The 26404-nt window shown below is 37.5% G+C and overlaps 2 protein-coding genes across 52 annotated transcripts in view; both read left to right on the plus strand.

The window, feature by feature from the left end:
• Nucleotides 1–2679: 2679 nt before the first annotated feature.
• On the plus strand, nucleotides 2680–7530 carry LOC115443892 (odorant receptor 4). Of its 2 annotated transcripts, XM_030169484.2 has the most exons (5): nucleotides 2680–3487; nucleotides 3888–3984; nucleotides 4089–4193; nucleotides 4678–4833; nucleotides 6513–7530. In XM_030169484.2, the coding sequence occupies exons 1-5, from the start codon at nucleotides 2682–2684 to the stop codon at nucleotides 6564–6566; spliced, it is 1218 nt and encodes a 405-aa protein (XP_030025344.1). In that variant the 5' UTR covers nucleotides 2680–2681; the 3' UTR covers nucleotides 6567–7530. The 2 variants fall into 2 exon arrangements, with proteins under 2 accessions (XP_030025344.1, XP_030025345.1); XM_030169485.2 differs by lacking the exons at nucleotides 4678–4833; nucleotides 6513–7530 and having other exon boundaries at nucleotides 4089–4288.
• Nucleotides 7531–7938: 408 nt separating this feature from the next.
• LOC115443893 (fibroin heavy chain) overlaps nucleotides 7939–26404 on the plus strand; it is a 38657-nt gene continuing 20191 nt past the window's right edge. For 17 of the 50 annotated variants that reach the window (XM_037442321.1, XM_037442314.1, XM_037442275.1 and 14 more), the window contains exons 1-26: nucleotides 7940–8035; nucleotides 8503–8529; nucleotides 8863–8904; nucleotides 9212–9259; nucleotides 9590–9640; nucleotides 9763–9825; nucleotides 10101–10160; nucleotides 10297–10353; nucleotides 10907–10954; nucleotides 11064–11117; nucleotides 11241–11288; nucleotides 11802–12392; nucleotides 12801–12959; nucleotides 13161–13211; nucleotides 13549–13587; nucleotides 15669–15710; nucleotides 16136–16294; nucleotides 16496–16546; nucleotides 16883–16921; nucleotides 19107–19148; nucleotides 19574–19741; nucleotides 21503–21553; nucleotides 21895–21933; nucleotides 22485–22529; nucleotides 23496–23612; nucleotides 23722–26196. In XM_037442321.1, the coding sequence (XP_037298218.1) occupies nucleotides 7966–8035; nucleotides 8503–8529; nucleotides 8863–8904; nucleotides 9212–9259; nucleotides 9590–9640; nucleotides 9763–9825; nucleotides 10101–10160; nucleotides 10297–10353; nucleotides 10907–10954; nucleotides 11064–11117; nucleotides 11241–11288; nucleotides 11802–12392; nucleotides 12801–12959; nucleotides 13161–13211; nucleotides 13549–13587; nucleotides 15669–15710; nucleotides 16136–16294; nucleotides 16496–16546; nucleotides 16883–16921; nucleotides 19107–19148; nucleotides 19574–19741; nucleotides 21503–21553; nucleotides 21895–21933; nucleotides 22485–22529; nucleotides 23496–23612; nucleotides 23722–26196 (4636 nt within the window). In that variant the 5' untranslated portion in view covers nucleotides 7940–7965. Of the gene's footprint in view, nucleotides 8036–8502; nucleotides 8530–8862; nucleotides 8905–9211; nucleotides 9260–9589; nucleotides 9641–9762; nucleotides 9826–10100; nucleotides 10161–10296; nucleotides 10354–10906; nucleotides 10955–11063; nucleotides 11118–11240; nucleotides 11289–11801; nucleotides 12393–12800; nucleotides 12960–13160; nucleotides 13212–13548; nucleotides 13588–15668; nucleotides 15711–16135; nucleotides 16295–16495; nucleotides 16547–16882; nucleotides 16922–19106; nucleotides 19149–19573; nucleotides 19742–21502; nucleotides 21554–21894; nucleotides 21934–22484; nucleotides 22530–23495; nucleotides 23613–23721; nucleotides 26197–26404 lie in introns of all 50 variants that reach the window. The other 33 variants (XM_037442285.1, XM_037442283.1, XM_037442289.1 and 30 more) reach the window with 29 other exon arrangements.

The following is a 26404-nucleotide window of genomic DNA, read 5'->3' on the forward strand; positions in this document are numbered from 1 at the left end:
TTTATTACGTTCCTAAACTTAGCGCGTTCAATCAAACAAACTTAGCTTTATAATATTAGTATAAATGTCGTATGTCTAAATGCATTCTTTAACTTTTCATGATTAATATTACTTTGAGCAATACTAATTACTTGGATAATATCTATCGTTGATAGTTCTCTCGTATGCAAGTCTCTTAGTAAATACTACCGCAATGTCTATTTCTACCACTCAGCCGCGATGTGTATGCAATGTTATATTCCTAAAGGACATTGTAGCCAGCCATAGGCATTAACAGATTTACCATCTTATGTTTCAGAGTGACTAGCGTAGTGAGGTGTCACGAAGTATTTAGTAATTCAAAGATCTGTATCGTGCTAGATTGCCCTTAGAACAAAGTGACCTAACTCAAAATGTATATATATTCTGACTTTGTTAAAAACTACCTTCCAAAGCATGCTCTATAACACTACGACGAGAAAAAGACAACATTATTGAACAGGAACAGATTCTCACTTTTGCCGCGACCGTCCAATTCACTGCCTTTTCTATTGTTTTCAAATCTTGTTTGTTTCCGACTAATCGTCTTTTTTGGGTTAGGTCACCTAAGTTTATCGAGCAGCATACTCACATCGTCCATAACTGCGATAAAAAAATGCTAAATATTTCGGGGCTGTAAGAAAATCTGATATCTATTATCGTACTTATGAAAATAATTAATATTCTCAAGCACCTTCATTTAAATAAAATACAATATTATCAACTCTAACCATATATCCGATCTATCTGACATAATAAAAGTAATATCCCATTGCGTGTGAATAATAATACAAAGAAAGGGCTCAACAAACGACGCACGTGACAAATTTCCAGAATATGATGACCCCTTCACCTCTTATATTCAGTTCCTATTGTCAATAAACGGATAGCTCTACATACACTGGATGTATAAAGTATGAACGCATTTATATAGATTCTAAACACATTCCCCGAATGAAAAAAATAAGACTTTTACGTCTTCCTTCGTTTAAAGACGAATGCGTTTTTGGATTCTCAATTTGAACGAACATTTGGCGCGCTCGGTTCTCTCGTAATGATGTAATATTTTCGTTTAAATCCCATATCATGAGAATGTTTGCGTATGCTGTAAAAGTATTTGAAGCAATATTGAAAGATGCCAGTGAATAATATTCTTCGTTTATTAGTAAATCATACTTTAATGATTGTTTTATTGTTTTCTTACATTTTTAGTGCCATATCTATGTAATAACCTGGATGTTCTTTAATAATAAAGGTTGTCGTCTCTCTCACAGAGCAGATGTTAACTCAGAAACCTAGGAAATTCTAATCAAAACCTCTTCTCTCTTCGTGATACTTTACCATTCTTTTCATGATATATTTTTCTTTACATTAAACAACACTAACTATATGGTTCTATAGTTCAATAATTTCTAGATTGTATACTAATGTAATCCAAAAACCAATCAATTTTAACAATATAAATCCCCGTGCGAAACAACGAGCCGCTAATATGCCCCTAACAAATAACTAAAGTGAATCTCAAAGCTCCAGAAAGCCGTATCGCGTATTAGCATGGAGTGGATGACATACTCCCATCGGATTAATCCATATTACTCATGCATCAAAGGACTCGAAACGGCATTGTTGAGGGCCTTCTGTGATTTGCGAACAATCGCAAATTATAAGCTAGCGCTACGTTTGAGAACTACTTGACCTATTTCTGTCAATATTAAATTACAATGTCGAGGGACGGCTTTATGTAATGGGGATTACGGATGGTTAAATAGAATATTGGTAATAAATCGGCTTATTTTACTAATGTATGCTAATGGTTGAGCAAAAATACGTATTGATCTCAGTTCGCTAAAGTTGGCGACAAATTTTTCATTATTTTTATTAGATTTTGTATTAGCCCCTTAAGCAAGGCTGTACTCGCTTTAATAGGTCAGCTCGACGAATGGTCGTGTGTCACCCCTAATTTGACATCCAATTTCTAAGTAGAAGTCTCACAGAAAACGGGCGAAAAGATGCAGCTATGCTATTATTTTTTGTATGGTGACCATATAAATCATTACGCAATCTCCCTTATCCTGTTTGAAAATGAACAAAAATGTCAGTATCAAATAAAAAAATAAGCGATATTAAATAACGACGATAGCCTAGTTGGGTGTGGAACGGACTGCCAAGACGAATGTCCGCAGGTTCAAATCCCAAGGGCACACACCTCTGACTTTTCTAAAATCATGTGTGCACTCTTTGTGAATTTATCGTTCGCTTTAACGGTGAAGGAAAACATCTTGAGGAAACCTGCACATCTGAGAAGTTCTATATAGGAATTTCCAAAGTGTGTGAAGTCTACCAATCCGCACTAGGCCAGCGTGTGGGACTAAGGCCTTATCCTTCTCTGTAGTAGATGAGGCCCGTGCTCAGCAGTGGGCAAAAGTATATAAATAAAAAATAATATAACCCGTAAATATAGTCAATATCATGCAAACGCACACTTATAAAGTAAGCAGAAGTCTACGGAAAGTAGTCATTACGTAGTAATATGATTGACACACAAACTCTAGTTTCTGATCTTTGATTTGTAATCAAAGATGTCATTAGTCTTGTAATTTAAACCTTCAATCAACTTAGCAATTGTCTCCTTGCACTCGAAGTGATCAGACGCGTTTTCTAAAATGGTAAAAACAGTAGACTGTTTAAAACAAGAATTATTGTTCGAAATGGATTATGTTAATAATATAGGTCAGAAAATATTTGCTTATCCTTTCATAGGGCGATCGAAAACTGCTTTCTTCTTTTATCGTACAACTTACTTCTTAGTCGTTCTAACAGCCATCCAGTTGTTCGCCACGCTTTGCCTGACTAAGTTCAAAGATTGGTTTGAAATCATCAACATAGCTCCGAACTTCGGCGTCTGTCTTATGATCGTGATAAAATACTCCAAAATATATTCTCACAGGAGCGTGTACGACAAAATTTTGAGACATTTTCGCTACGATCTATGGGATGTTGTCTCTGATTCGAAAGACCATCGAGCGATTCTACAGCAATATACGAAAACAACGAGGTTAATCGTCAGATTTCAATATTATTACACTCTGATACTAATTGTGATCGTTGATTTATTTCCTCGTATTATTATGTTGTACGAAGCGGAGTTTCTTGGTAATGAAGACCAGTATTTATATCCTTTCGATGCGTGGTATCCATTTGATAAGGTCAAATGGTATTATCCTGCATACATCTGGGAAAGTTTCATGACAGCCGTGGTTATTTTCGTATATGTTTTCGCGAACATGATACACATTTCTTATACAAGACATATTTGCATGGAATTGAAAATACTTGGTAATAGTATGGAAAATTTAATAACTGCTGAAGATATAGTCACAATAACGAAGAACAAGGACGTTGACAAATTACATGAGAATATAAAATCGAAGTTAAAAGTGATTATAAAACGACACCAGTATTTGGCCGAGTAAGTTATTATTAAGTTTTTTTTATTGCTTTGAATGACGAGACGAGCTTGCTGTTCGCCTGATGGTAAGCGATACGACCGCCTATAAACAGTAGAAACACCATCCAACACCTGGAATTACAAAGTATTGTTTGCTATTCTACTGCGCTCGCCATCCTAAGATATGAGATGTTAAGTCTTATTATCTCCAGTAATTACACTTGCTACAATGTTCTTTAAACCAGAACATAACAGTCACTATACACACTACTTGGTAGTAGAAATAGATGTTGCGGTGGTACCTACCCAGGCGGACTCTCACATATGAAAGACATACCACCAGTAAAGTGTAAAAATTGTCAGCAATGTTCACTATGTAATTAGAAGATTACAAAACTTATCGTTTTTTTTTTCATTTAAGGATAACTTCAGAATTGGATGACCTATTAGGAGACGCAATGCTTTTGACATACATTTTTGGATCCGTCTTCATTTGCCTTACGGCTTTTACTGCTACGGTAAGAGATATGCGAAATTATTTAAAAACAAGTTTTAAGTACTACTTACCTGTTACTTAAAAATATACCTTATTTACATTTTAATCAGTTTTCGAAATTTCTAGGTTGTTGGGGATATTTACATGACCGTACGTTATGTATCATTCTTTTTATCCCTTCTCGTAGAAGTTTTTGTCCAATGCATTATAGGACAAATTTTAATTGACCATGTAAGTGATAGTTGTTTTAATGACTTCAACTCTGAAATAATTTTTAGGATTGCTGTAATGACTTTCTTGAAAAATGTTGTTTAATCTATAAAATAATGTACCTATACCGATTAAAGTATACATTTTATGGCAATATCGTTTTAGTTTCTTCTGACCTTGCGAAATTTTGGCTTGATCAGGTTTGCCAGAACAAAGACTTTGAGATCGATGACAGTCGTTGTTTAATAAAATAAAATAACTCTTTTGTAATATCATTAAATATTAATTTACCCTGATTTAAATGCTTGCCAAGTACAGACGAAAAATTCCGAATTATTCGGATTCCCGAATTACCGCTCATTCGAATGTATTTGTTACACGTAGTTCAAAACATAACATGTCTATTTATGTTCGTGCACGAATTATTCGTCAAGTTATTTGGCGAATTATTCCACAATAATTTAATAGTGGAATAATATAATAAAAAAATTAATTAATTCCACAGAGTGAAAAATTCGAAAGAGCAATTTATTCTGCCGACTGGCCTCATTCCGAACTAAAGACCAAAAAAATGCTGTTAATATTATTAACCAGAGCCCAAAAGCCCTTTGTATATTCCGCTAATGGTTACTTGGTGATGAATTTGGACACTTTCTGTGGCGTAAGTATTTTTTTTAATTTATTGTAATGATAAATTGGAAGATCTAGATTCTGGACCATACAATAAAGAGAGCTGAAGCAAAAAAGCAAGGTGCTTTTTTGCTTCGAACTTCATTTCCAATAACCGTGGTTTTTCCTCACCGGCATTATACTGTTAATTTTTATTACAAATTATAGTACTGTTGGGATTAAAATATTCTTATGAGGGTATTTGTGACCTTTTGCTATAAAAACACTAAACGCCTTATTACAAAACGAAGACTAACTATAGAACCGAGTTTATTACCAGGTTTAAACTATGGACTAAGAAAAATGGTATTACAAAACTGAGTTTATCGCTAGTCCGAGGACTATCTGTGGTACTAAAGTTAAACCGCCGTGACCCCTAGTTTAACTCCAGTACTAACCTCGAAACATCAAATTTGAAAGTTGATAATTGTGTTTAGAGAAACAAATATAAACTAAATAGAAAAAATGGAAATAAATTTGATTGATTTAATGGATTTAGAAGATTTAAAAATGTTAGGAACAAATCTGCGGTTCAATAGACCCCGTAGTTTTCGTTAGTGAGTTGTTTAGTCTTACAAATATAGGTACATTTTACATAAGTCATGGTAACTAAATATTCATTACAAAAACAGCAAAATTTACTCACTTATTTGTTATTTTTTTCATTCTTTTCATCTTAACATATTGGTACTCGTCTTGGTTGATTTATTATCTAATATGTAAACCGACTCGGAAAAAAGTTAACGTAGTATTTTTTGGATTAAGAAGGAAATTTGTACTAATTGAATAACATTTTAATTTATTACACTGCTCATAACCAAGAGGATTGCTTTTAACTAACCTTTTCTTCAAAAGTCCAATATTCGCCTCGTTTGTTTTGATTTATTGCTCCATTTTTAATTGGTATAACTAAAATATACGTAACGTACGTGATTCCACAACAAAAACATTACACTTGTGATGCTGTTGCCGTGCCTAAATTGTTTTCAAAGAACAACGTTTCTTTATGTTACTTGAAGTGCTATTGATCAAAATCATAAATAAACCGAAATGTAAACATTTTGATAATGTTCAAATATGCGCGCCGCACACTTCATTCCATTGTACGCTAGCTTAACAAGTCAACAGTGAATTAAAAACAAAACCAAGCCATTTTAAATTATTCAGCTTTAAGATATATTAAAATAGCAAAATAGTATATATTTAGCATCATCATCATTATCTAAATCACATTTTATTAAACATTTTGCCCTTCGTTTTATACATACTTGTGTTAAAAGGAACGGTGCGTCAAACGCGGAGTGAATGAATCAATGGATTACGGTAATTTTTTGCTTATACTCTGTGGATACTAATTAAATCAGGGACTATCTTCGGTACTAGATAATCCTCGGTTGGTCTTGGATTTGTAATAAGAATGAATTTAAGTCCGAATACTAACTTTAATACCGTAACAAACCTAGACTTTTTAGTCTTGGTTTAAACCCAGTATTAACCTATATTTTTGTAATAAGGCGGTAAGCGTTTGACATACCGAGGTAGCTGGTAATTGTCAGTCGTACCGGGCATTTTGATGGTTTGATATTTGTAAAATTATATTTGTAGTCAGGGATAATTCTTTTTATTTAAATCAAAATCATTTTAGTTCCTTACTATACCATTTTGTTTCAGATATGCAGCTTGTCCTATCAATTCTTCAATCTACTGCGCACAGCTTACAATTAATAACTGTATCGGATAATTTATTGATAAATACAATATGTAGTTGGCACTATAAAATAAATACTAAGCACAAATGGGCAAGCTCGGAGAATCGGAATTACTATCTTATTGAAAATCCCATCAATTCCCAACCTCTCCTGTATTTAAATGACAATTAAACGCTCATTTTTATGACCAAATCATCTAAGTTCCTAGGGAATGGCACGTAGCATTAGAAATATTTATAGAGGCACTGATGAACACTTAAAATTATACTCGTGTATTGTACTCTTAGATTAGCAAATATAAGAACACTTGTAGTACACACATCGGTGTCGCCATCTGCACTTACTTGAAGGAAACCTCCTTTTTTTTACCATTTAAAAAAGCATGGAATATGTTTGTATGAATAGAGAAATTATGGTAAAAATGTGCACATGACGGCGAAAACGAGGAAATCTGGACGGAAAATGGTTGCGATATATTGAAAACGCCGCTTCTGAAGTCGTAAAACCAAGATGTGTACCTTCATATCACGTCGATACAGCCTTATGAAGGGAATAATGTTCAATTTGGCGTGCTTATTGGAAACAGTTTGCTTTTGCCAATAATAGACTGCGTATTTAAAAATATTCTTTGCTTCTTTTTTTAATTTTACAGACATGGTCATTTTGACATTGCGTTGATAAATGAAACCATATATTAGTCTTTAGCTCTGCTAACATTATACCATAAATTTACCATAAATAACGAATTATTTCTCCGAAAAATTCCATTTTTATTTTTATATTTTTTAATTACTTTTGTAATACAGTACGAATATGGCGTGTGCGTGAATATATTTCTGACTGAAAGTGTGATACTGTCGCTGCGACAAATTCTTTTTCAAGAAGATAATTATGTGGTTTTATTTAGTAACGCAATGTCAAAATGACCTTGTATATTGTTTAATGCTTGAAACTGATTAAAGATATAAATTGTACTTACTTGTTCCCAGGATTATAAACGTGTAATGGATCTTTTAAATAATTTTCCCTTCAATATCAATAATTGTATTTTTTAGATACTGTCAACATGGAAATATTATATTTGTAGAACAAATTTAAAAAGGCCCAACTGGAGTTCGTGTCGTTTCGCGTAAATCGAACAAAATAATGTGTAATGTAATTTACGTTTTTATACGTTAAGTAGTCAATAAATAACGCAATAAACTATTATTTTCGTCGTGACCTATTAACTTTATAACATAGAAAATAAATATTTGCTTTCAATAAAATTAAGTTATCAAAATCACGATCATAGCTAATAAATTTAATAAAATAACTTAATCATCACGAATTTTATTTATTACTTTTTTATGTGTTTTCCTCCTTTAAATACCCGATCCGTTCCTTCCATCATCAGTCCTGTGGTTCTAGCAAACATGGGGACACGACACCTAGGAATATTAGCAATACTACTAATATTGCCTTTAGGGCTTCTGTGCTCGAGCAGTGAGTATTTCTCATATTTTTTATACTTCGTTCCATTATTTTATTAGATTGAATTTATTGATTTGAAATTTTGTTTCTAATTGTGCCACGGATGACTAGCTCTAATTTTGACTTTAATTTTGTACGATTTTAGAGATAATGTTCTTGTCGCTTCCGTGGGTTGTAATGTTCATTTTTTTAACAACGAAAACTTGATTTTTTTGGACTATATATGTATGAATAGTCTCACCACAAAGTAACCTCAAAGTATTTTAAGTAAGTACCAACATAGAGATTGTATACCTCGAAATAAAAACTGAGGTCATAATTTACTAACTAGGCATTTACACTTTTACTAAAAGTAATATCGAAAGTACAAATTCTTTAATAATGAGTTGGATACATGGGAAAAGATTAAATATATTAAAGGAGAAGGACTACTAATTTATACCTAAAATCAGTGTTATTAAAAGTGTTTTTTTTTACAGTTGGCAGTGTTCCAAATGTAGAAGAAGGTAAAAATATAATAAATAATATTTTATTATCTCCGTTAATATGGTATAAAACTATCAAAAAGTCAACAATACTACGACAATACCACATAAATAACACGGGCTTAGGATTTGTGACCAATATTATGACAAATGGGCCATCATATAATTATAATTATGACTAGCAATAATCTTATATCTTACTGTCTACCTCTTGTATCCATAATTATAGTATAATAATATCAGCCCTGTATTATGTACTTGCCCACTGCTCTACTACTGAGGGAGATAATTATAGAGCACTTTATAAAATTAGTGTAAGAACATAATATACAACATTTAATTATTCCATTTCAGAAACAGAACCTTTATATCCCGATGCTGTGGCCGAAGCCGATGGTAAGTTGTTTTAAAAACTAAATGACCAGGCGAGTTAGCTCGTCTGATGATGTACGTCTTGATCGCAATGTTAGAACGTGAGACGAACTTTATTACTCTATGATAATATACGCTAGTCAATAGTTATGTGTGAAATAGAACAGTAATGGAAAATTATCGTCATCATCATAAGTCACCCAAAGTCCACTGCTGAACCTATGTTCAAAGCCTCCCCCAAAGATTTCCAAAAAGACCTGTCGAAAATCTGCATCCAGCTTTGATTAATAATTTAATATTATTTGTTTGACGTGAAATATTTTTTCCACAGCTGGCCCGATAGCTCGAGCGTTTGCAGCGGCATTTAATACGTTTTCAGGTATCTTTTATTTATTATCATATTACTTGCTGACTGCCTCGGTGGCGCTCTGAGGTCCTGGGTTCGAATCCCGGGTCGGGCAAAGCGATATTTGAGTTTTTCTGCTCAGTATCAGCCCGGAGTCTGGAATTGATGCCCGATATGGCGATAGGCTCACCCGTGGTCGTGCCTCTGCATTCCCCTTATTTCTCCTCTCTTTTCCCTTCCTTCTTTGTTTTATTGTTTTATATTATGTGCTGTACAATAGAAATATTTTGAATGTAAATGTTAAAAAATCATTTATACCTTTATGAAGAACAAGTTTTTTACATTATATTCATCTATTTACAGAAGCCTTAAACAGTCGGGATAAAAGATCAACTTCGGATGCAGACGCGTCTGGTAAAAGTTTTATTAAATATTTTTATATTACAATTCCATTAAAGTGGACCTATATAACTGATTATAATATATATTTACGGAAGAAAATAATGCATTTTGTAATGCAATATCTTTCTTTCTAGCTTTTTCTTCTACTGAAGGAGGAGGTGACAGTCAAGCTGCTGCATCGGCGGAATCTGAGGATGGTACGAAGTCTTGCTTGTTTACAAACTTTTTCAACATAATATGTGATCACGTCTGTTATTTACTTTTTTGGAGACCAACAACAATATTTTTTTGTATATTTCATTTTTGCATTCTGGATATGTCATTCAATATAAAGTGATCAAAACTTATGTCGCCTATGAACACTGACGATACTAGGAAATCATGCGTGTATTATCAAACTATAGGGGAGAATCAATAAACCTTAGAAAAAGATTTAAGGGCTAATGAAAATGAAAGCAATTAATAATTACAGATTCAAGTGATGATGATAGCGAATCGTCTGCATCAAGTTCAGCAACATCTACCGATTACGGTAATTATTGTTTTTTTGTTAATGCTTGTATCATATTTTCAGTTTATAATAAAGGCCCCAATAATAACTTAGTTCGGTTTCCACTTATTATTTGCATTCTTCATGTATCTTGTGTATAATAATATATTTCTTTTAGATTCCGAAGACAATGAAGATGAAGCATCAGCAAGTGCCGAGTCATCTACATCGGATGGTAAGACTCGTATCCATTCAGACAAAAAGACCAACAGCTCTATAAGGCTTATATTAGAAGGCCAATACTATCCCTCAGTAGTTATAGATATTCGGTGGCAACGATATTATCTATCTATTACCCGCCATCGTGGCCTACGTAAGTGTATCGCGTTCCGGCCTGTGTATATCCAGTTTCAACAAGCGGGCATAATTGTGTCGACTGTCGAGAGGTGTTCATCTCTCGTCAGTCGCCATTCTATTGGACCCTACTACACTTACCATCATGTGCAGTGAAGTCACTTTTCCGCGCTTGTATAAAAAAATCTATAACAAGAAGGCTCTCCAGTCTGTATAACTATTTAGAGTCAAGCTCTAAGTCACGAATAATACCATTCTCGAAAACAAATATAAGTAAAAATACGAAGTATTTCGCTGGCAATTAAAACGTATCTGGGTGATTCAATTCAGCTCATTGAAAGGAATATATAGCACTAATTGCGATAAATGACGTAAGTTATTTAAAAATATACGTGTATAATATATTTAATAATTCTCATTAAAACTATATCTAGATGGGGGTAAATCGCCTGAAGAGAGTGAAGCAAATGCAGAGGCCGAGTGTAAGTGAAACAGAACTAGGTTTTAATTCTAAAATTATTTCAAATTCTTGAATGAATAGTTATGTATGATAATAATATACGTATTTACTCGAACATACTTATATTTCAGCGAAAACGAATGGCGGTGGTGGTAAAACTGCAGGATCTGCCTCAGCAGTAACTGGTAAATTTGACTTTAATAACCGAATATAAAAAGTAGCAAATTAAGCAAAAAAAAGTCGACAATTATTTGCTTATTTTGCTTTAAATAATAATAACTGTAAATCTAAGCTTATTTTTTTTTCAGAAGTTACAAATGGCGGAACTGCCTCTGCAGCCAGCGCAGCGTCAGCTAGTAAGAAACTATTTGAATAAATATGGAGTATTATGATTTTACATCTTATAGGAATAGAAATTTAAACAATAGCTGTTAGAGTGCATAATAGCTCGCATTATATCACGTCGAAAGAATAATATAGCAGTAATGACCTATGTCGGATTTACGATCTCACAGCTATAATATAAAAAAGATCTTTTATGAAATCAGCATTTAAATATATTTAAATATCATAAAAAACAAAAACAAGTCAAATACTATTGCTCGGCAGTATATCTTGCTCCTATCTCATTACAACTGAAATACAATAGTATTATGGGCAAATATAGCTAGACCGTTGAGGTAAATCGGTAAATAATAGTATAAATTTACTTGTTAATATTTCCACTTATTGTATTGAGCTTTCATTATATTTTCTTTGTCTATATATGTTACGCATATATACCAAATTTGATATATTTTGATTATTAATGCTTCATGTAGCATTGATATAAAAATAACATTAACTGTATAAAAATAATATCAACAAAGGTGATGAAGAAAGCGAGCCTGGCGAGGAAGGCACGACTGGCGATGATGACGATGGCGAGGAAGGCCCGACTGGCGATGATGACGATGGCGAGGAAGGCCCGACTGGCGATGATGACAATGGCGAGGAAGGCCCGACTGGCGATGATGACGATGGCGAGGAAGGCCCGACTGGCGATGATGACGATGGCGAGGAAGGCCCGACTGGCGATGATGACAATGGCGAGGAAGGCCCGACTGGCGATGATGACGATGGCGAGGAAGGCCCGACTGGCGATGATGACGATGGCGAGGAAGGCCCGACTGGCGATGATGACAATGGCGAGGAAGGCCCGACTGGCGATGATGACGATGGCGAGGAAGGCCCGACTGGCGATGATGACAATGGCGAGGAAGGCCCAACTGGCGATGATGACGATGGCGAGGAAGGCCCGACTGGCGATGATGACAATGGCGAGGAAGGCCCGACTGGCGATGATGACAATGGCGAGGAAGGCCCGACTGGCGATGATGACGATGGCGAGGAAGGCCCGACTGGCGATGATGACGATGGCGAGGAAGGCCCGACTGGCGATGATGACGATGGCGAGGGAGGTGAGTGTCCCTAATAGAACTGTGTCTATCGTTTGGCGATATATTTATCTCTTGCCAGTCGACATTTTTTTAACCTGAACTTCACTTAACATCGGATACAGTGATTCTATCTACAAATAATTCTATTATTTCGATGGTAGCTGTAAAAATGATTGCACATAACATCGTATGGCTTTTGACTGTAATGAAATTTAACATATTTTATTACTCTATAATTCGCCTATCAAGCAACCGCATTTGATGTTGTAATCTCCACCGCCAACAATACTAACAAATCCACTGTCCTCCGTATTAAAATCATGATGGTCATGGTTTTCTTCGTTAACAATAAAAATAGTCGCTCTTCATAAATGGTTTTTATTGATAGTTAAAAACATAATTAAATTCCGTAAACACTTTATTGCCCAGGTGCTACAACAAATGAATCAGGCGGTAATGGACCTGATAATGGGGGAGGAAGTAGTCCAGGAAGCGGAACAGAAGGCAAACCAGACAGCGGATCGGGAAGCAGCCCAGACAGTGGAAAAGACAATTCTGGTAGTACGGCAGATACTAGTGGATCAGCAGGTACGAGGTTTGAGTAAAATTTTCACCTTATATAGACCATAAATATACGAATACTTCGAATAATAGGTTTGGCAATAGTAAAGTATAAAGTTTTTGTTTTGCCAAAGAAGGCTTACTAACTTTAATGTAGGTATCCGAAACGACATTTTTTTTAATGTGATTTAAAAACTAGTAATTATTACCTATTTCCTATTTTTACAGTTGCTTCTGGACCAAATTCTCAGGCGTCCAGTGCAGGATCAGCCAATAGTGGTAAGATATTTTTTTCGCACCAAAATTTACAGTTCTAAAGCCCGAAAGGGAGACAAAATACAAGAAACGCAGTTCTAAGACATTTTCGGCAGTCTAGATTTTATAAGACTTTTCTGAACTCATAGCAATGCGCTGAAAATATCCACTGCGACATCGATATGTAGGTGCTAGTGTCAAAAGGAGGAATTTACAAAAACGAAACTCATATTTTCTTTTTAAAACATATTGTTATGCAATTAATACAAGCAACTATGAATTGTGGTTTTTACTTGGAATTTTAAGGAATATATTATCAACCTTAAATCAATAAATTTATTCAATTTTATATAATTCATAGGTGAAGACAACTCCTCGGCTTCCTCAGCGGTTTCAGCAGGTAAATACATTAGTATTCGGCAATATTATGTCTATTGATCACCTTCTTATCATAAGGCATCATCGGGAGTAACGTAATATAGGAGGGATGGTAAGAAAAGCAAGGTTCAATATATGATGGTGTCTCTAATAGAACTGTGTCTATCGTTTGGCGATATATTTATCTCTTGCCAGTTGAAATTTTTTTGCTTCACTTAACTTGTGATCGGATACAGTGAATCCACTTAGCCATGTCTTACATAAAATAATAATATATCCAAGCCTGTGTTCAAAAGCAAACTATGCGACGTAAGGAAGGTGGTAGAGGCCTCATTGACATCAATAATCTTCATAGTAAACAAATAACATGCCTCAGGTTTTACTTCCATAACAAAAAAAACGACTCCCAACTACATATAGTAATAGTGTTTAATGATACCAAGTTAACACACTTTATTTGTTTAATAAATGTACCCAGCCCAATGAAACGCAAGTAGATAATCTAACCAAAATCTGGAAGTGGTCCTGGAAAGCTTCATGGTAGACATCGTCTCGATCTGAACCAACCTAATGTCCATAAAGCTGTGTCAGACGAGTGGCTCGTTCGAGGCGAACTCTTTCCTGAAACTGAAGGGTTCATAATCGCTATACAGGACTAGGTAATAGAGACGCGGAACTACCAAAAGTATATCATAAAAACTACTAACATTCCAAGTGATGTGCATAGAATATCGAATAGTTCATCGCAGACAATTCAGCACATCATAGGCGCTTGCAAGATCATAGTCCAAACAGACTAGAAATACAGACATGAGTAGTTGGACCAAACCAGCCCTTGAGTACAAACTTATAGCTTTATCCACACCTTATTACAAGTATTCACCGGCAGTAATACTAGAAAACTTGACACATAAACTTTACTTCGAACGAGCCATACTTACAGACAGGACGATATAGTACAATAGACCAGATATTATATTAATTGAAAAAAAAAGTCTGCTTTCATCCTAGATATAGCAACGCCGAACACTGACAACATTCAATACACAATAGCTGAGAATCTCTCCAAATACATTAATCTTAAAGACAAATTTATTCGAAACAGGGATGTTATGGAGCTCCGTAACCGTAACCGAAACTATCGGATATCCGAAATAAAAATATATCCATAACCGTAACCGTATCCGTTAAAAAGTTTCGGATAAGTTACGGATAATATGTTTCGACAGGTTTCTGTTTCACCGCTCACACGCCATCTTGTATATGTAGTTTGTTTGTAATTTTTAGTCATAATATAACCTCATTCATAAATAGTAATTTTGTTTATTTAGGAGTAGGTACTTATTTAATAAAGTGAAGGAATAGCGGTGTGTTACGTACTAAGTTGATTTATAAAGACAAAATGCGTAAAAATACTTTAATTTGGACATTTTTTTATTAAGTTGAAGGTAATTGTGCAAAATGTAAACAGTGTGACAAAAACTTTTCACAGAGAGGAGGTGGGACTACTTCATTGAAACTTCATCTCTAATTTAAACACAGAGGTTTTCCGAACACCCATGTCCCCCCATTAGTGCATCGATAATTAATAATCGATGATGACGACGAACGATAGTTAGTAATAGTCGCCCTACTGTATTACATAGTATTTTTATTTTACTTTAATCTAATATCTGTAACCGAAACTATCCGAAACTAACGGATAATCAGAAATAAATTCATATCCGTAACCGTATCCGAAACCGATATAATTTTATACCCATATCCATATCCGAAATTTCATATCCATAACATCCCTGATTCGAATGTCGCGTCTTCAAAAGCAGTAATAGTCCCAATAGTTTTTCAACCACGGGAGTACACAGCTCCACAATTTCCTACAGACACTTCATCTACCAAAATGTATATATATAACTCTTCAAAAGCAGTCATGCTCAACACTCGTCGCCTTGTGTGAAAATTTCTTAAGATAGACCACCATTGAGTTTTTCTTTGCCTTTCACGTTTGCCAAGTGACTTTTTTTTACAATGATGTACCTATTTTTATAATGATAAAAAAACTGCAACTCTAGGATCTAATTGTATTAAATGTATTTATTGCAGTAACGAGCGGCGAAGGACAAGCATCCGCTTCAGCCGCATCAAGTGAGTATTTATTTTTTATAGCATATCACTGGCAAGTATCCAAAATATAAGTTATAACTTGTTTTGTGCCATTGGTAGATACGCTCTCACATTAATGCAGCCTGCCATGGCACGGAAAATATTCTATCTACAAATAATTCTATTATTTCAATAGTAGCTTTAAAAATGATTCCACACAACATCGTATGTCTTTTGACTGTAATGAAATTTAACATATTTTATTACTCTATAACTCGCCTGTCAAGCAATCGGATTTTATGTTGTAATCTCCACCGCCAACAATACTAACAAATCCACTGTCCTCCATATTAAAATCATGATGGTCATGGTTTCCTTCGTTAACAATAAAAATAGTCGCTCTTCATAAATGGTTTTTATTGATAGTTAAAAACATAATTAAATTCCTTAAACACTTTATTGCCCAGGTGCTACAACAAACGAATCAGGCGGTAATGGACCTGATAATGGGGGAGGAAGTAGTCCAGGAAGCGGAACAGAAGACAAACCAGGCAGCGGATCGGGAAGCAGCCCAGACAGTGGAAAAGACAATTCTGGTAGTACGGCAGATACTAGTGGATCAGCAGGTACGAGGTTTGAGTAAAATTTTCACCTTATATAGACCATAAATATTCGAATACTTCGAATAATAGGTTTGGCAATAGTAAAGTATTAAGTTTTTGTTTTGCCAAAGAAGGCTTACTAACTTTAATGTAGGTATCCGAAATGACATTTTTTTTAATGTGATTTAAAAACTAGTAATTATTACCTATTTCCTATTTTTACAGTTGCTTCTGGACCAAATTCTCAGGCGTCCAGCGCAGGATCAGCCAATAGTGGTAAGATATTTTTTTCGCACCAAAATTTACAGTTCTAAAGCCCGAAAGGGAGACAAAATACAAGAAACGCAGTTCTAAGACATTTTCGGCAGTCTAGATTTTTAAGACTTTTCTGAACTCATAGCAATGCGCTGAAAAAATCCACTGCGACATCGATATGTAGGTGCTAGTGTCAAAAGGAGGAATTTACAAAAACGAAACTCATATTTTCTTTTTAAAACATATTGTTATGCAATTAATACAAGCAACTATGAATTGTGGTTTTTACTTGGAATTTTAAGGAATATATTATCAACCTTAAATCAATAAATTTATTCAATTTTATATAATTCATAGGTGAAGACAACTCCTCGGCTTCCTCAGCGGTTTCAGCAGGTAAATACATTAGTATTCGGCAATATTATGTCTATTGATCACCTTCTTATCAAACGGCTATTGGATAAAAAGTAAACGCTTCATAACTGCAAACCGTTCGAGCGATATGCTTTATGCTCGAAATTTATTTACACTATTATATTACTTATTCTATTGGGACGGTATCGAAGTATCATATCTTTAAGATAAGGCATCATCGGGAGTAACGTAATATAGGAGGGATGTTAAGAAAAGCAAAGTTCAATATATGATGGTGTCTCTTATAGAACTGTGTCTATCGTTTTTTTTGCTTCACTTAACTTGTGATCGGATACAGTGAAGCCACTTAGCCATGTCTTACATAAAATAATAATATGTCCAAGCCTGTGTTCAAAAGCAAACTATACCACGTAAGGAAGGTGGTAGAGGCCTCATTGACATCAATAATCTTCATAGTAAACAAATAACATGCCTCAGGTTTTACTTCCATAACAAAAAAAACGACTCCCAACTACATATAGTAATAGTGTTTAATGATACCAAGTTAACACACTTTATTTGTTTAATAAATGTACCCAGCCCAATGAAACGCAAGTAGATAATCTAACCAAAATCTGGAAGTGGTCCTGGAAAGCTTCATGGTAGACATCGTCTCGATCTGAACCAACCTAATGTCCATAAAGCTGTGTCAGACGAGTGGCTCGTTCGAGGCGAACTCTTTCCTGAAACTGAAGGGTTCATGATCGCTATACAGGACTAGGTAATAGAGACGCGGAACTACCAAAAGTATATCATAAAAACTACTAACATTCCAAATGATGTGCATAGAATATCGAATAGTTCATCGCAGACAATTCAGCACATCATAGGCGCTTGCAAGATCATAGTCCAAACAGACTAGAAATACAGACATGAGTAGTTGGACCAAACCAGCCCTTGAGTACAAACTTATAGCTTCATCCACACCTTATTACAAGTATTCACCGGCAGTAATACTAGAAAACTTGACACATAAACTTTACTTCGAACGAGCCATACTTACAGACAGGACGATATAGTACAATAGACCAGATATTATATTAATTGAAAAAAAAAGTTTGCTTACATCCTAGATATAGCAACGCCGAACACTGACAACATTCAATACACAATAGCTGAGAATCTCTCCAAATACATTAATCTTAAAGACAAATTTATTCGAAACAGGGATGTTATGGAGCTCCGTAACCGTAACCGAAACTATCGGATATCCGAAATAAAAATATATCCATAACCGCAACCGTATCCGTTAAAAAGTTTCGGATAAGTTACGGATAATATGTTTCGACAGGTTTCTGTTTCACCGCTCACACGCCATCTTGTATATGTAGTTTGTTTGTAATTTTTAGTCATAATATAACCTCATTCATAAATAGTAATTTTGTTTATTTAGGAGTAGGTACTTATTTAATAAAGTGAAGGAATAGCGGTGTGTTACGTACTAAGTTGATTTATAAAGACAAAATGCGTAAAAATACTTTAATTTGGACATTTTTTTATTAAGTTGAAGGTAATTGTGCAAAATGTAAACAGTGTGACAAAAACTTTTCACAGAGAGGAGGTGGGACTACTTCATTGAAACTTCATCTCTAATTTAAACACAGAGGTTTTCCGAACACCCATGTCCCCCCATTAGTGCATCGATAATTAATAATCGATGATGACGACGAACGATAGTTAGTAATAGTCGCCCTACTGTATTACATAGTATTTTTATTTTACTTTAATCTAATATCCGTAACCGAAATTATCCGAAACTAACGGATAATCAGAAATAAATTCATATCCGTAACCGTATCCGAAACCGATATAATTTTATACCCATATCCATATCCGAAATTTCATATCCATAACATCCCTGATTCGAATGTCGCGTCTTCAAAAAGCAGTAATAGTCCCAATAGTTTTTTCAACCACGGGAGTACACAGCTCCACAATTTCCTACAGACACTTCATCTACCAAAATGTATATATATAACTCTTCAAAAAGCAGTCATGCTCAACACTCGTCGCCTTGTGTGAAAATTTCTTAAGATAGACCACCATTGAGTTTTCTTTGCCTTTCACGTTTGCCAAGTGACTTTTTTTTACAATGATGTACCTATTTTTATAATGATAAAAAAACTGCAACTCTAGGATCTAATTGTATTAAATGTATTTATTGCAGTAACGAGCGGCGAAGGACAAGCATCCGCTTCAGCCGCATCAAGTGAGTATTTATTTTTTATAGCATATCACTGGCAAGTATCCAAAATATAAGTTATAACATGTTTTGTGCCATTGGTAGATACGCTCTCACATTAATGCAGCCTGCCATGGCACGGAAAATATTCTATCTACAAATAATTCTATTATTTCGATAGTAGCTTTAAAAATGATTCCACCCAACATCGTATGTCTTTTGACTGTAATGAAATTTAACATATTTTATTACTCTATAACTCGCCTGTCAAGCAACCGGATTTTATGTTGTAATCTCCACCGCCAACAATACTAACAAATCCACTGTCCTCCGTATTAAAATCATGATGGTCATGGTTTCCTTCGTTAACAATAAAAATAGTCGCTCTTCATAAATGGTTTTTATTGATAGTTAAAAACATAATTAAATTCCGTAAACACTTTATTGCCCAGGTGCTACAACAAATGAATCAGGCGGTAATGGACCTGATAATGGGGGAGGAAGTAGTCCAGGAAGCGCACCAGAAGGCAAACCAGGCTGCGGATCGGGAAGCAATCCAAGCAGTGGAACGGGAGGCGGCTCAGGCAGTGGTAGTTCCGCAGCTGCTAGTGGAACAGCAGGTATGAGATTTTATTCTAATATTCTCGTTATTAGGGACTGAAATATTCGAATACTTTAAATATTAGGTTTGGGAATTAGAATGTAGTAATCTTGATAAAAATATGTTACTAGGAATAATAAAAATATTTTTAACAAAAAATTAAACCGCCTCCAAAAACCACTCAAAACCAAAAAAATATTTCACATAACAGTTATATTGGATACCAATATTGGAGTCGGTGCCTAATTAAAATTGCTAGTTAGCTATATTTGTTGCATAGTCCATCTATGAGCTACATTTCTTTCAAATGAATTAAACGGAGTAAGTTTGCGTTTCTACTAACAAACATGTACAGTGAAAGATGTAATACCAAGCACATGTATGGTGTTTCATCTTTTTCTTTCCTCTTTTTTCGGGGCAGGGAGGGTAATATACCCACATTTGACCAGCTATATGTAACAAGGGAAGAATTTGGGTAGTGTACAGATCACAAATTTAAATATTTCCTTAATAGCTTCCATTTGCTGTGCTGCGGCGGTGCGTTCATCTCCGGTGAGGATCTGACTTGCTGACTTTGTACGCTGGCAGTACATTATTTTCGTATATTTGTTAGTGTATTTATCTAGCTTAACTAGCAATTTTAATTAGGCACCGACTCCAAAATTGGTATCCAATATATAACTGTTATGTGAAATTATTTTTTGGTTTTGACTGGTTTTTGGAGGCGGTTTAATTTTTTGTTAAAATTATTTTTATTTTTTGCTTTTTTGTAATAGTATAAAATAGACCGTCTCAATGTCTCGCATAGTCATGTTTCGCTCACGATACGATTATCGCGCTGAGGAGTTACACCTCTGAGTACCACTGAAAAGGGAAAAGGTGTGATGCTATATATATGTATGTGAGAAGTAGATTTAAGCAAACCTAACGCAAAAACACAACTGATATATTTGGCTCACAGTACAACTATCGCGCTATGGTGTAACACCTCTGCCTACCCCTGAAAAGGGGAAAAGGTGTGATGCTATATATATGTATGTATGTAAGAAGTAGAGTCCACTAAACCCAACACAAAAACACAACTGATATGTTTCACACACAGTACGACTATCGCGATGAAATGTCTCCTCTGCCTACCCCTGACACGGGGAAAAGGTGTTACGCTATATGTATAAGTATGTGAGAAGTACAGTCAACCAAACTCAATGCAAAAACATAACTAAATACGTCACAGGAAAGCTAAATTCGCGATTTCGTTTTCTTGGACGACATAATTATTCTAGTTTTTTTTTATTTCAAAACCAAACTACCGAAGAACTACCGAAAAAAAATGTATGGGACCAAATCTGGAGAGAAATTCTTTCATAATAAAAAAAGAATTTTCCAAATCGGTTCATAAATGAGCGAGTTCTGAGGTAACAAACAAACAAAAAAAAATTCACGTCGAATTGATAACCTCCTCCTTTTTTTTGAAGTCAGTTAAAAATATAAATGATGGTCGATACTATAACTCTAGATTAAAATAACCTGTACATAACAATAATAAATAATATGTTCACGTATTGATAGTCATCCATTCTATTCGCTGATTGTTAATTAATTTTTAGAGGTGCATTTCTAGCACATTGAGATCGCGATACTTATTCTTTAAATTTAAAATTGGTAATGGAAAAAGTTTTCTTTTTTTTCTAAGAAAAGTTTGTAACTATTATGTAGGTATTCGAGGCGACCACTTATTTTAATGTGATTTAATATATTATTAAATTTCTTGTTTTCACAGTTGCTTCGGGCCAAAATGCTAGCTCTTCCGGTGTAGCATCAGCTAATAGTGGTAAGATTTGATACTCACGAAATTCATAGGCCTAAAGCCCAAAAGGAGATAAAATACAAGCAAGGCAGTTCAAGGATAGTTTCGAAAATCCAGATTTGCTTGATATATTTTCTGAACACATAACAATGCGCTGAAGACATCCACTGCAAGATCAGTATGCTGGAGTTACTGCCGTAACGGAGAAAATGTAAATAAAAACATTTTATCATATACGTTACTAAAATACGTTGTTTTTTAGTTAATACAAACTACTATTGATTGTGTCTTTTCTAAAAACTTAAAAGAATATATTATTATCAACCTAAAAACAATAAAGTTATTCACTTTGATTTCATTTATAGGTGAAGGCAACGCCTCGGCTTCTTCAGCGGCTTCAGCAGGTAAATACATTAGTATTCGGCAGTATTATGTCTATTCATCACTTTCTTATCAAATGGCTATTGGAAAAAACTAAACGCTTCGTAACAGCAAACCTTTTGAGCGCAAAGCGCGAAAATTAGCTAAATTTTATTGTATTATGCTCGAAATTTACTTATATTATTATGTTTTTTATACTGTTGGGAGGATAACGAATTATCATATCTTTTAGAAAAAGTATCACCGGGAGTCACGTAATATAGGAGAGATGTTAAAAAAATAAGGTTCAATATAATATGATTGATGTATTTATCTCTTGCCAGTAGATATTTTTTTGGGCTTCACTTTACTTAACATCGGATACAATAAAGTCACTTCCCCATATCATTGATAAAACAAAATAATAATAAATAATGAAAGTGGATAATACATGATCAACATTTCTTACCTCGGTCTTATTATCACTGACTATTATATTTGTCAAGTCGCCGCTATGCCAATGATGTACCTATTTTTATAACGACGACAAAACTGCAATTCTGAATTGTTATTGTATTAAATGTATTTATTGCAGAATCCAGTGGCAAAGGCGGAAAAGCATCGGGTGCAGCCGCATCAAGTGAGTTTTTATTTTATTTTCTATTGTATATCACTGGCAATAATTATTAAAATATATAACTTAAAATTTGTCTTTTACCATAAGTAGGGACTCTCTCACATTAATGCAGCTATTCAGTAAATGGTAAAAGATAATAATCTATCTACAAATAACTTCATTATTTTGATAATCGCCGTGTAAATTATTCCACGTGACATCTTACGTCTTTGACTGTAATCAAATTTAACATATTTTATTATTATATATCTCGCCAGTCAAGCAAGCGGATTATCTGATGTTGTGTTCTCCACCACTCAAAAATACTCACAATGCCACTGTCCTTCGTATTAAAAACATTGTATTCTGACCATTTTAAATTTGCATTGGACACTGCAAAATAATTTATCCAGTGCATGATCATTGATCAGATCATTATGGTCATGGTTTCCTTCGTTAACAATAAAAATAGTCGTTCTTACGCCTTTTGCATATCGACGCGGCAAACCGCGATAGCGAGGCGTACCTACTCGAAAAGCTAAATATAAGCGAAATTTATCCGTCGACTTCATTTCGCTTTCCTATCCACTGTAATATATCTATATAACAAACTGCATTTCTTGAAATTTTCGCCACACTACTTTCTTTTTATGTTTATTCCTATAATTTGGATGCCCCATTAAATGTGATTCGAGTTAATCTCATATTTCATTAATCATTTTCTCGGTTTCTACCTCCGCCATCATATTTCGTCGCGATTTTTGTCATAAAAGACAAACCACGTCGTTTCTCTCCCATACCGCGGCGTCCGTGTGAAAAGAGTATCCCGAGTAACTACGATATTATTATGGAAAGAGAGTCAATTACAGGAAATAAAAATAAACAAAATAAAAATAAAAATATTATAATATTTTGTGAAAATCTATAAAAGAGTTTGTGATTAAATCGTGTTATGGACATTATTAAATTCCGTAAATACTTTATGTTCAGGTGCTACAACTTATGAATCAGGCGGTAGTCCAGAAAGCGAACCGGGAGGCAGCCCAGGCGGTGGACCAGGAAACAGCCCAGGCAATGAACCAGGAAGCAGCCCAAGCAGTGGGTCAGGAAACAGCCCAGGAGGACAGCCCAGGCAGTGCACCAGGAGGCAGCCCAGGCAGTGAACCAGGAAGCAGCCCAGGCAGTGAACCAGGAAGCAGCCCAAGCAGTGGATCAGGAAACAGCCCAGGCGGTGAACCAGGAAGCAGCACAGGTAGTGGACCAGAAAGCAGTCCAGGAGGCAGCCCAGGCAGTGAACCAGGAAGCAGTCCAGGAGGCAGCACAGGCAGTTCACCAGGAAGCAGCCCAGGAAACAGCCCTGGCAGTGCATCAGGAGGCAGCCCAGGTAGTGCACCAGGAAGCAGCACAGGCAGTGGACCAGAAAGCAGTCCAGGAGGCAGCCCAGGCAGTGAACCAGGAAGCAGCCCAGGCAGTGAACCAGGAAGCAGCCCAAGCAGTGGGTCAGGAAACAGCCCAGGAGGCAGCCCAGGCAGTGCACCAGGAGGCAGCCCAGGCAGTGAACCAGGAAGCAGCCCAGGCAGTGAACCAGGAAGCAGCCCAAGCAGTGGGTCAGGAAACAGCACAGGCGGTGAACCAGGAAGCAGCACAGGTAGTGGACCAGAAAGCAGTCCAGGAGGCAGCCCAGGCAGTGAACCAGGAAGCAGTCCAGGAGGCAGCACAGGCAGTTCACCAGGAAGCAGCCCAGGAAACAGCCCTGGCAGTCCATCAGGAGGCAGCCCAGGCAGTGCACCAGGAAGCAGCACAGGCAGTGGACCAGAAAGCAGTCCAGGAGGCAGCCCAGGCAGTGAACCAGGAAGCAGCCCAGGCAGTGAACCAGGAAGCAGCCCAAGCAGTGGGTCAGGAAACAGCCCAGGAGGCAGCCCAGGCAGTGCACCAGGAGGCAGCCCAGGCAGTGAACCAGGAAGCAGCCCAGGCAGTGAACCAGGAAGCAGCCCAAGCAGTGGGTCAGGAAACAGCCCAGGCGGTGAACCAGGAAGCAGCACAGGTAGTGGACCAGAAAGCAGTCCAGGAGGCAGCCCAGGCAGTGAACCAGGAAGCAGTCCAGGAGGCAGCACAGGCAGTTCACCAGGAAGCAGCCCAGGAAACAGCCCTGGCAGTCCATCAGGAGGCAGCCCAGGCAGTGCACCAGGAAGCAGCACAGGCAGTGGACCAGAAAGCAGTCCAGGAGGCAGCCCAGGCAGTGAACCAGGAAGCAGCCCAGGCAGTGAACCAGGAAGCAGCCCAAGCAGTGGGTCAGGAAACAGCCCAGGAGGCAGCCCAGGCAGTGCACCAGGAGGCAGCCCAGGCAGTGAACCAGGAAGCAGCCCAGGCAGTGAACCAGGAAGGAGCCCAAGCAGTGGGTCAGGAAACAGCCCAGGCGGTGAACCAGGAAGCAGCACAGGTAGTGGACCAGAAAGCAGTCCAGGAGGCAGCCCAGGCAGTGAACCAGGAAGCAGTCCAGGAGGCAGCACAGGCAGTTCACCAGGAAGCAGCCCAGGAAACAGCCCTGGCAGTGCATCAGGAGGCAGCCCAGGCAGTGCACCAAAAAGCAGCACAGGCAGTGGACCAGAAAGCAGTCCAGGAGGCAGCCCAGGCAATGAACCAGGAAGTAGCCCAAGCAGTGGGTCAGGTAACAGCCCAGGCGGTGAACCAGGAAGCAGCACAGGCAGTGGACCAGGAAGCAGTCCAGGAGGCAGCCCAGGCAGTGAACCAGGAAGCAGCCCAGGCAGTGAACCAGGAAGCAGCCCAGGCAGTGCACCAGAAAACAGTCCAGGAGGCAAACCAAGTAGCGGATCGGGAGGAAAACCAGGCAGTGGATCGGGAAGCAACCCAGGCAGTGGAACGGAAGGCGGCTCAGGCAGTGCACCAGGAAGCAGCACAGGCAGTGGACCAGAAAGCAGTCCAGGAGGCAGCCCAGGCAGTGAACCAGGAAGCAGCCCAGGCAGTGAACCAGGAAGCAGCCCAAGCAGTGGATCAGGAAACAGCCCAGGAGGCAGCCCAGGCAGTGCACCAGGAGGCAGCCCAGGCAGTGAACCAGGAAGCAGCCCAGGCAGTGAACCAGGAAGCAGCCCAAGCAGTGGGTCAGGAAACAGCCCAGGCGGTGAACCAGGAAGCAGCACAGGTAGTGGACCAGAAAGCAGTCCAGGAGGCAGCCCAGGCAGTGAACCAGGAAGCAGTCCAGGAGGCAGCACAGGCAGTTCACCAGGAAGCAGCCCAGGAAACAGCCCTGGCAGTCCATCAGGAGGCAGCCCAGGCAGTGCACCAGGAAGCAGCACAGGCAGTGGACCAGAAAGCAGTCCAGGAGGCAGCCCAGGCAGTGAACCAGGAAGCAGCCCAGGCAGTGAACCAGGAAGCAGCCCAAGCAGTGGGTCAGGAAACAGCCCAGGAGGCAGCCCAGGCAGTGCACCAGGAGGCAGCCCAGGCAGTGAACCAGGAAGCAGCCCAGGCAGTGAACCAGGAAGCAGCCCAAGCAGTGGGTCAGGAAACAGCCCAGGAGGCAGCCCAGGCAGTGCACCAGGAGGCAGCCCAGGCAGTGAACCAGGAAGCAGCCCAGGCAGTGAACCAGGAAGCAGCCCAAGCAGTGGGTCAGGAAACAGCCCAGGCGGTGAACCAGGAAGCAGCACAGGTAGTGGACCAGAAAGCAGTCCAGGAGGCAGCCCAGGCAGTGAACCAGGAAGCAGTCCAGGAGGCAGCACAGGCAGTTCACCAGGAAGCAGCCCAGGAAACAGCCCTGGCAGTGCATCAGGAGGTAGCCCAGGCGGTGAACCAGGAAGCAGCACAGGCAGTGGACCAGGAAGCAGTCCAGGAGGCAGCCCAGGCAGTGAACCAGGAAGCAGCCCAGGCAGTGAACCAGGAAGCAG

The sequence above is a fragment of the Manduca sexta genome, chromosome 24 (genome assembly GCF_014839805.1).
Source record: "Manduca sexta isolate Smith_Timp_Sample1 chromosome 24, JHU_Msex_v1.0, whole genome shotgun sequence".
In the NCBI taxonomy this organism is placed as follows: Eukaryota; Metazoa; Arthropoda; class Insecta; order Lepidoptera; family Sphingidae; genus Manduca; species Manduca sexta.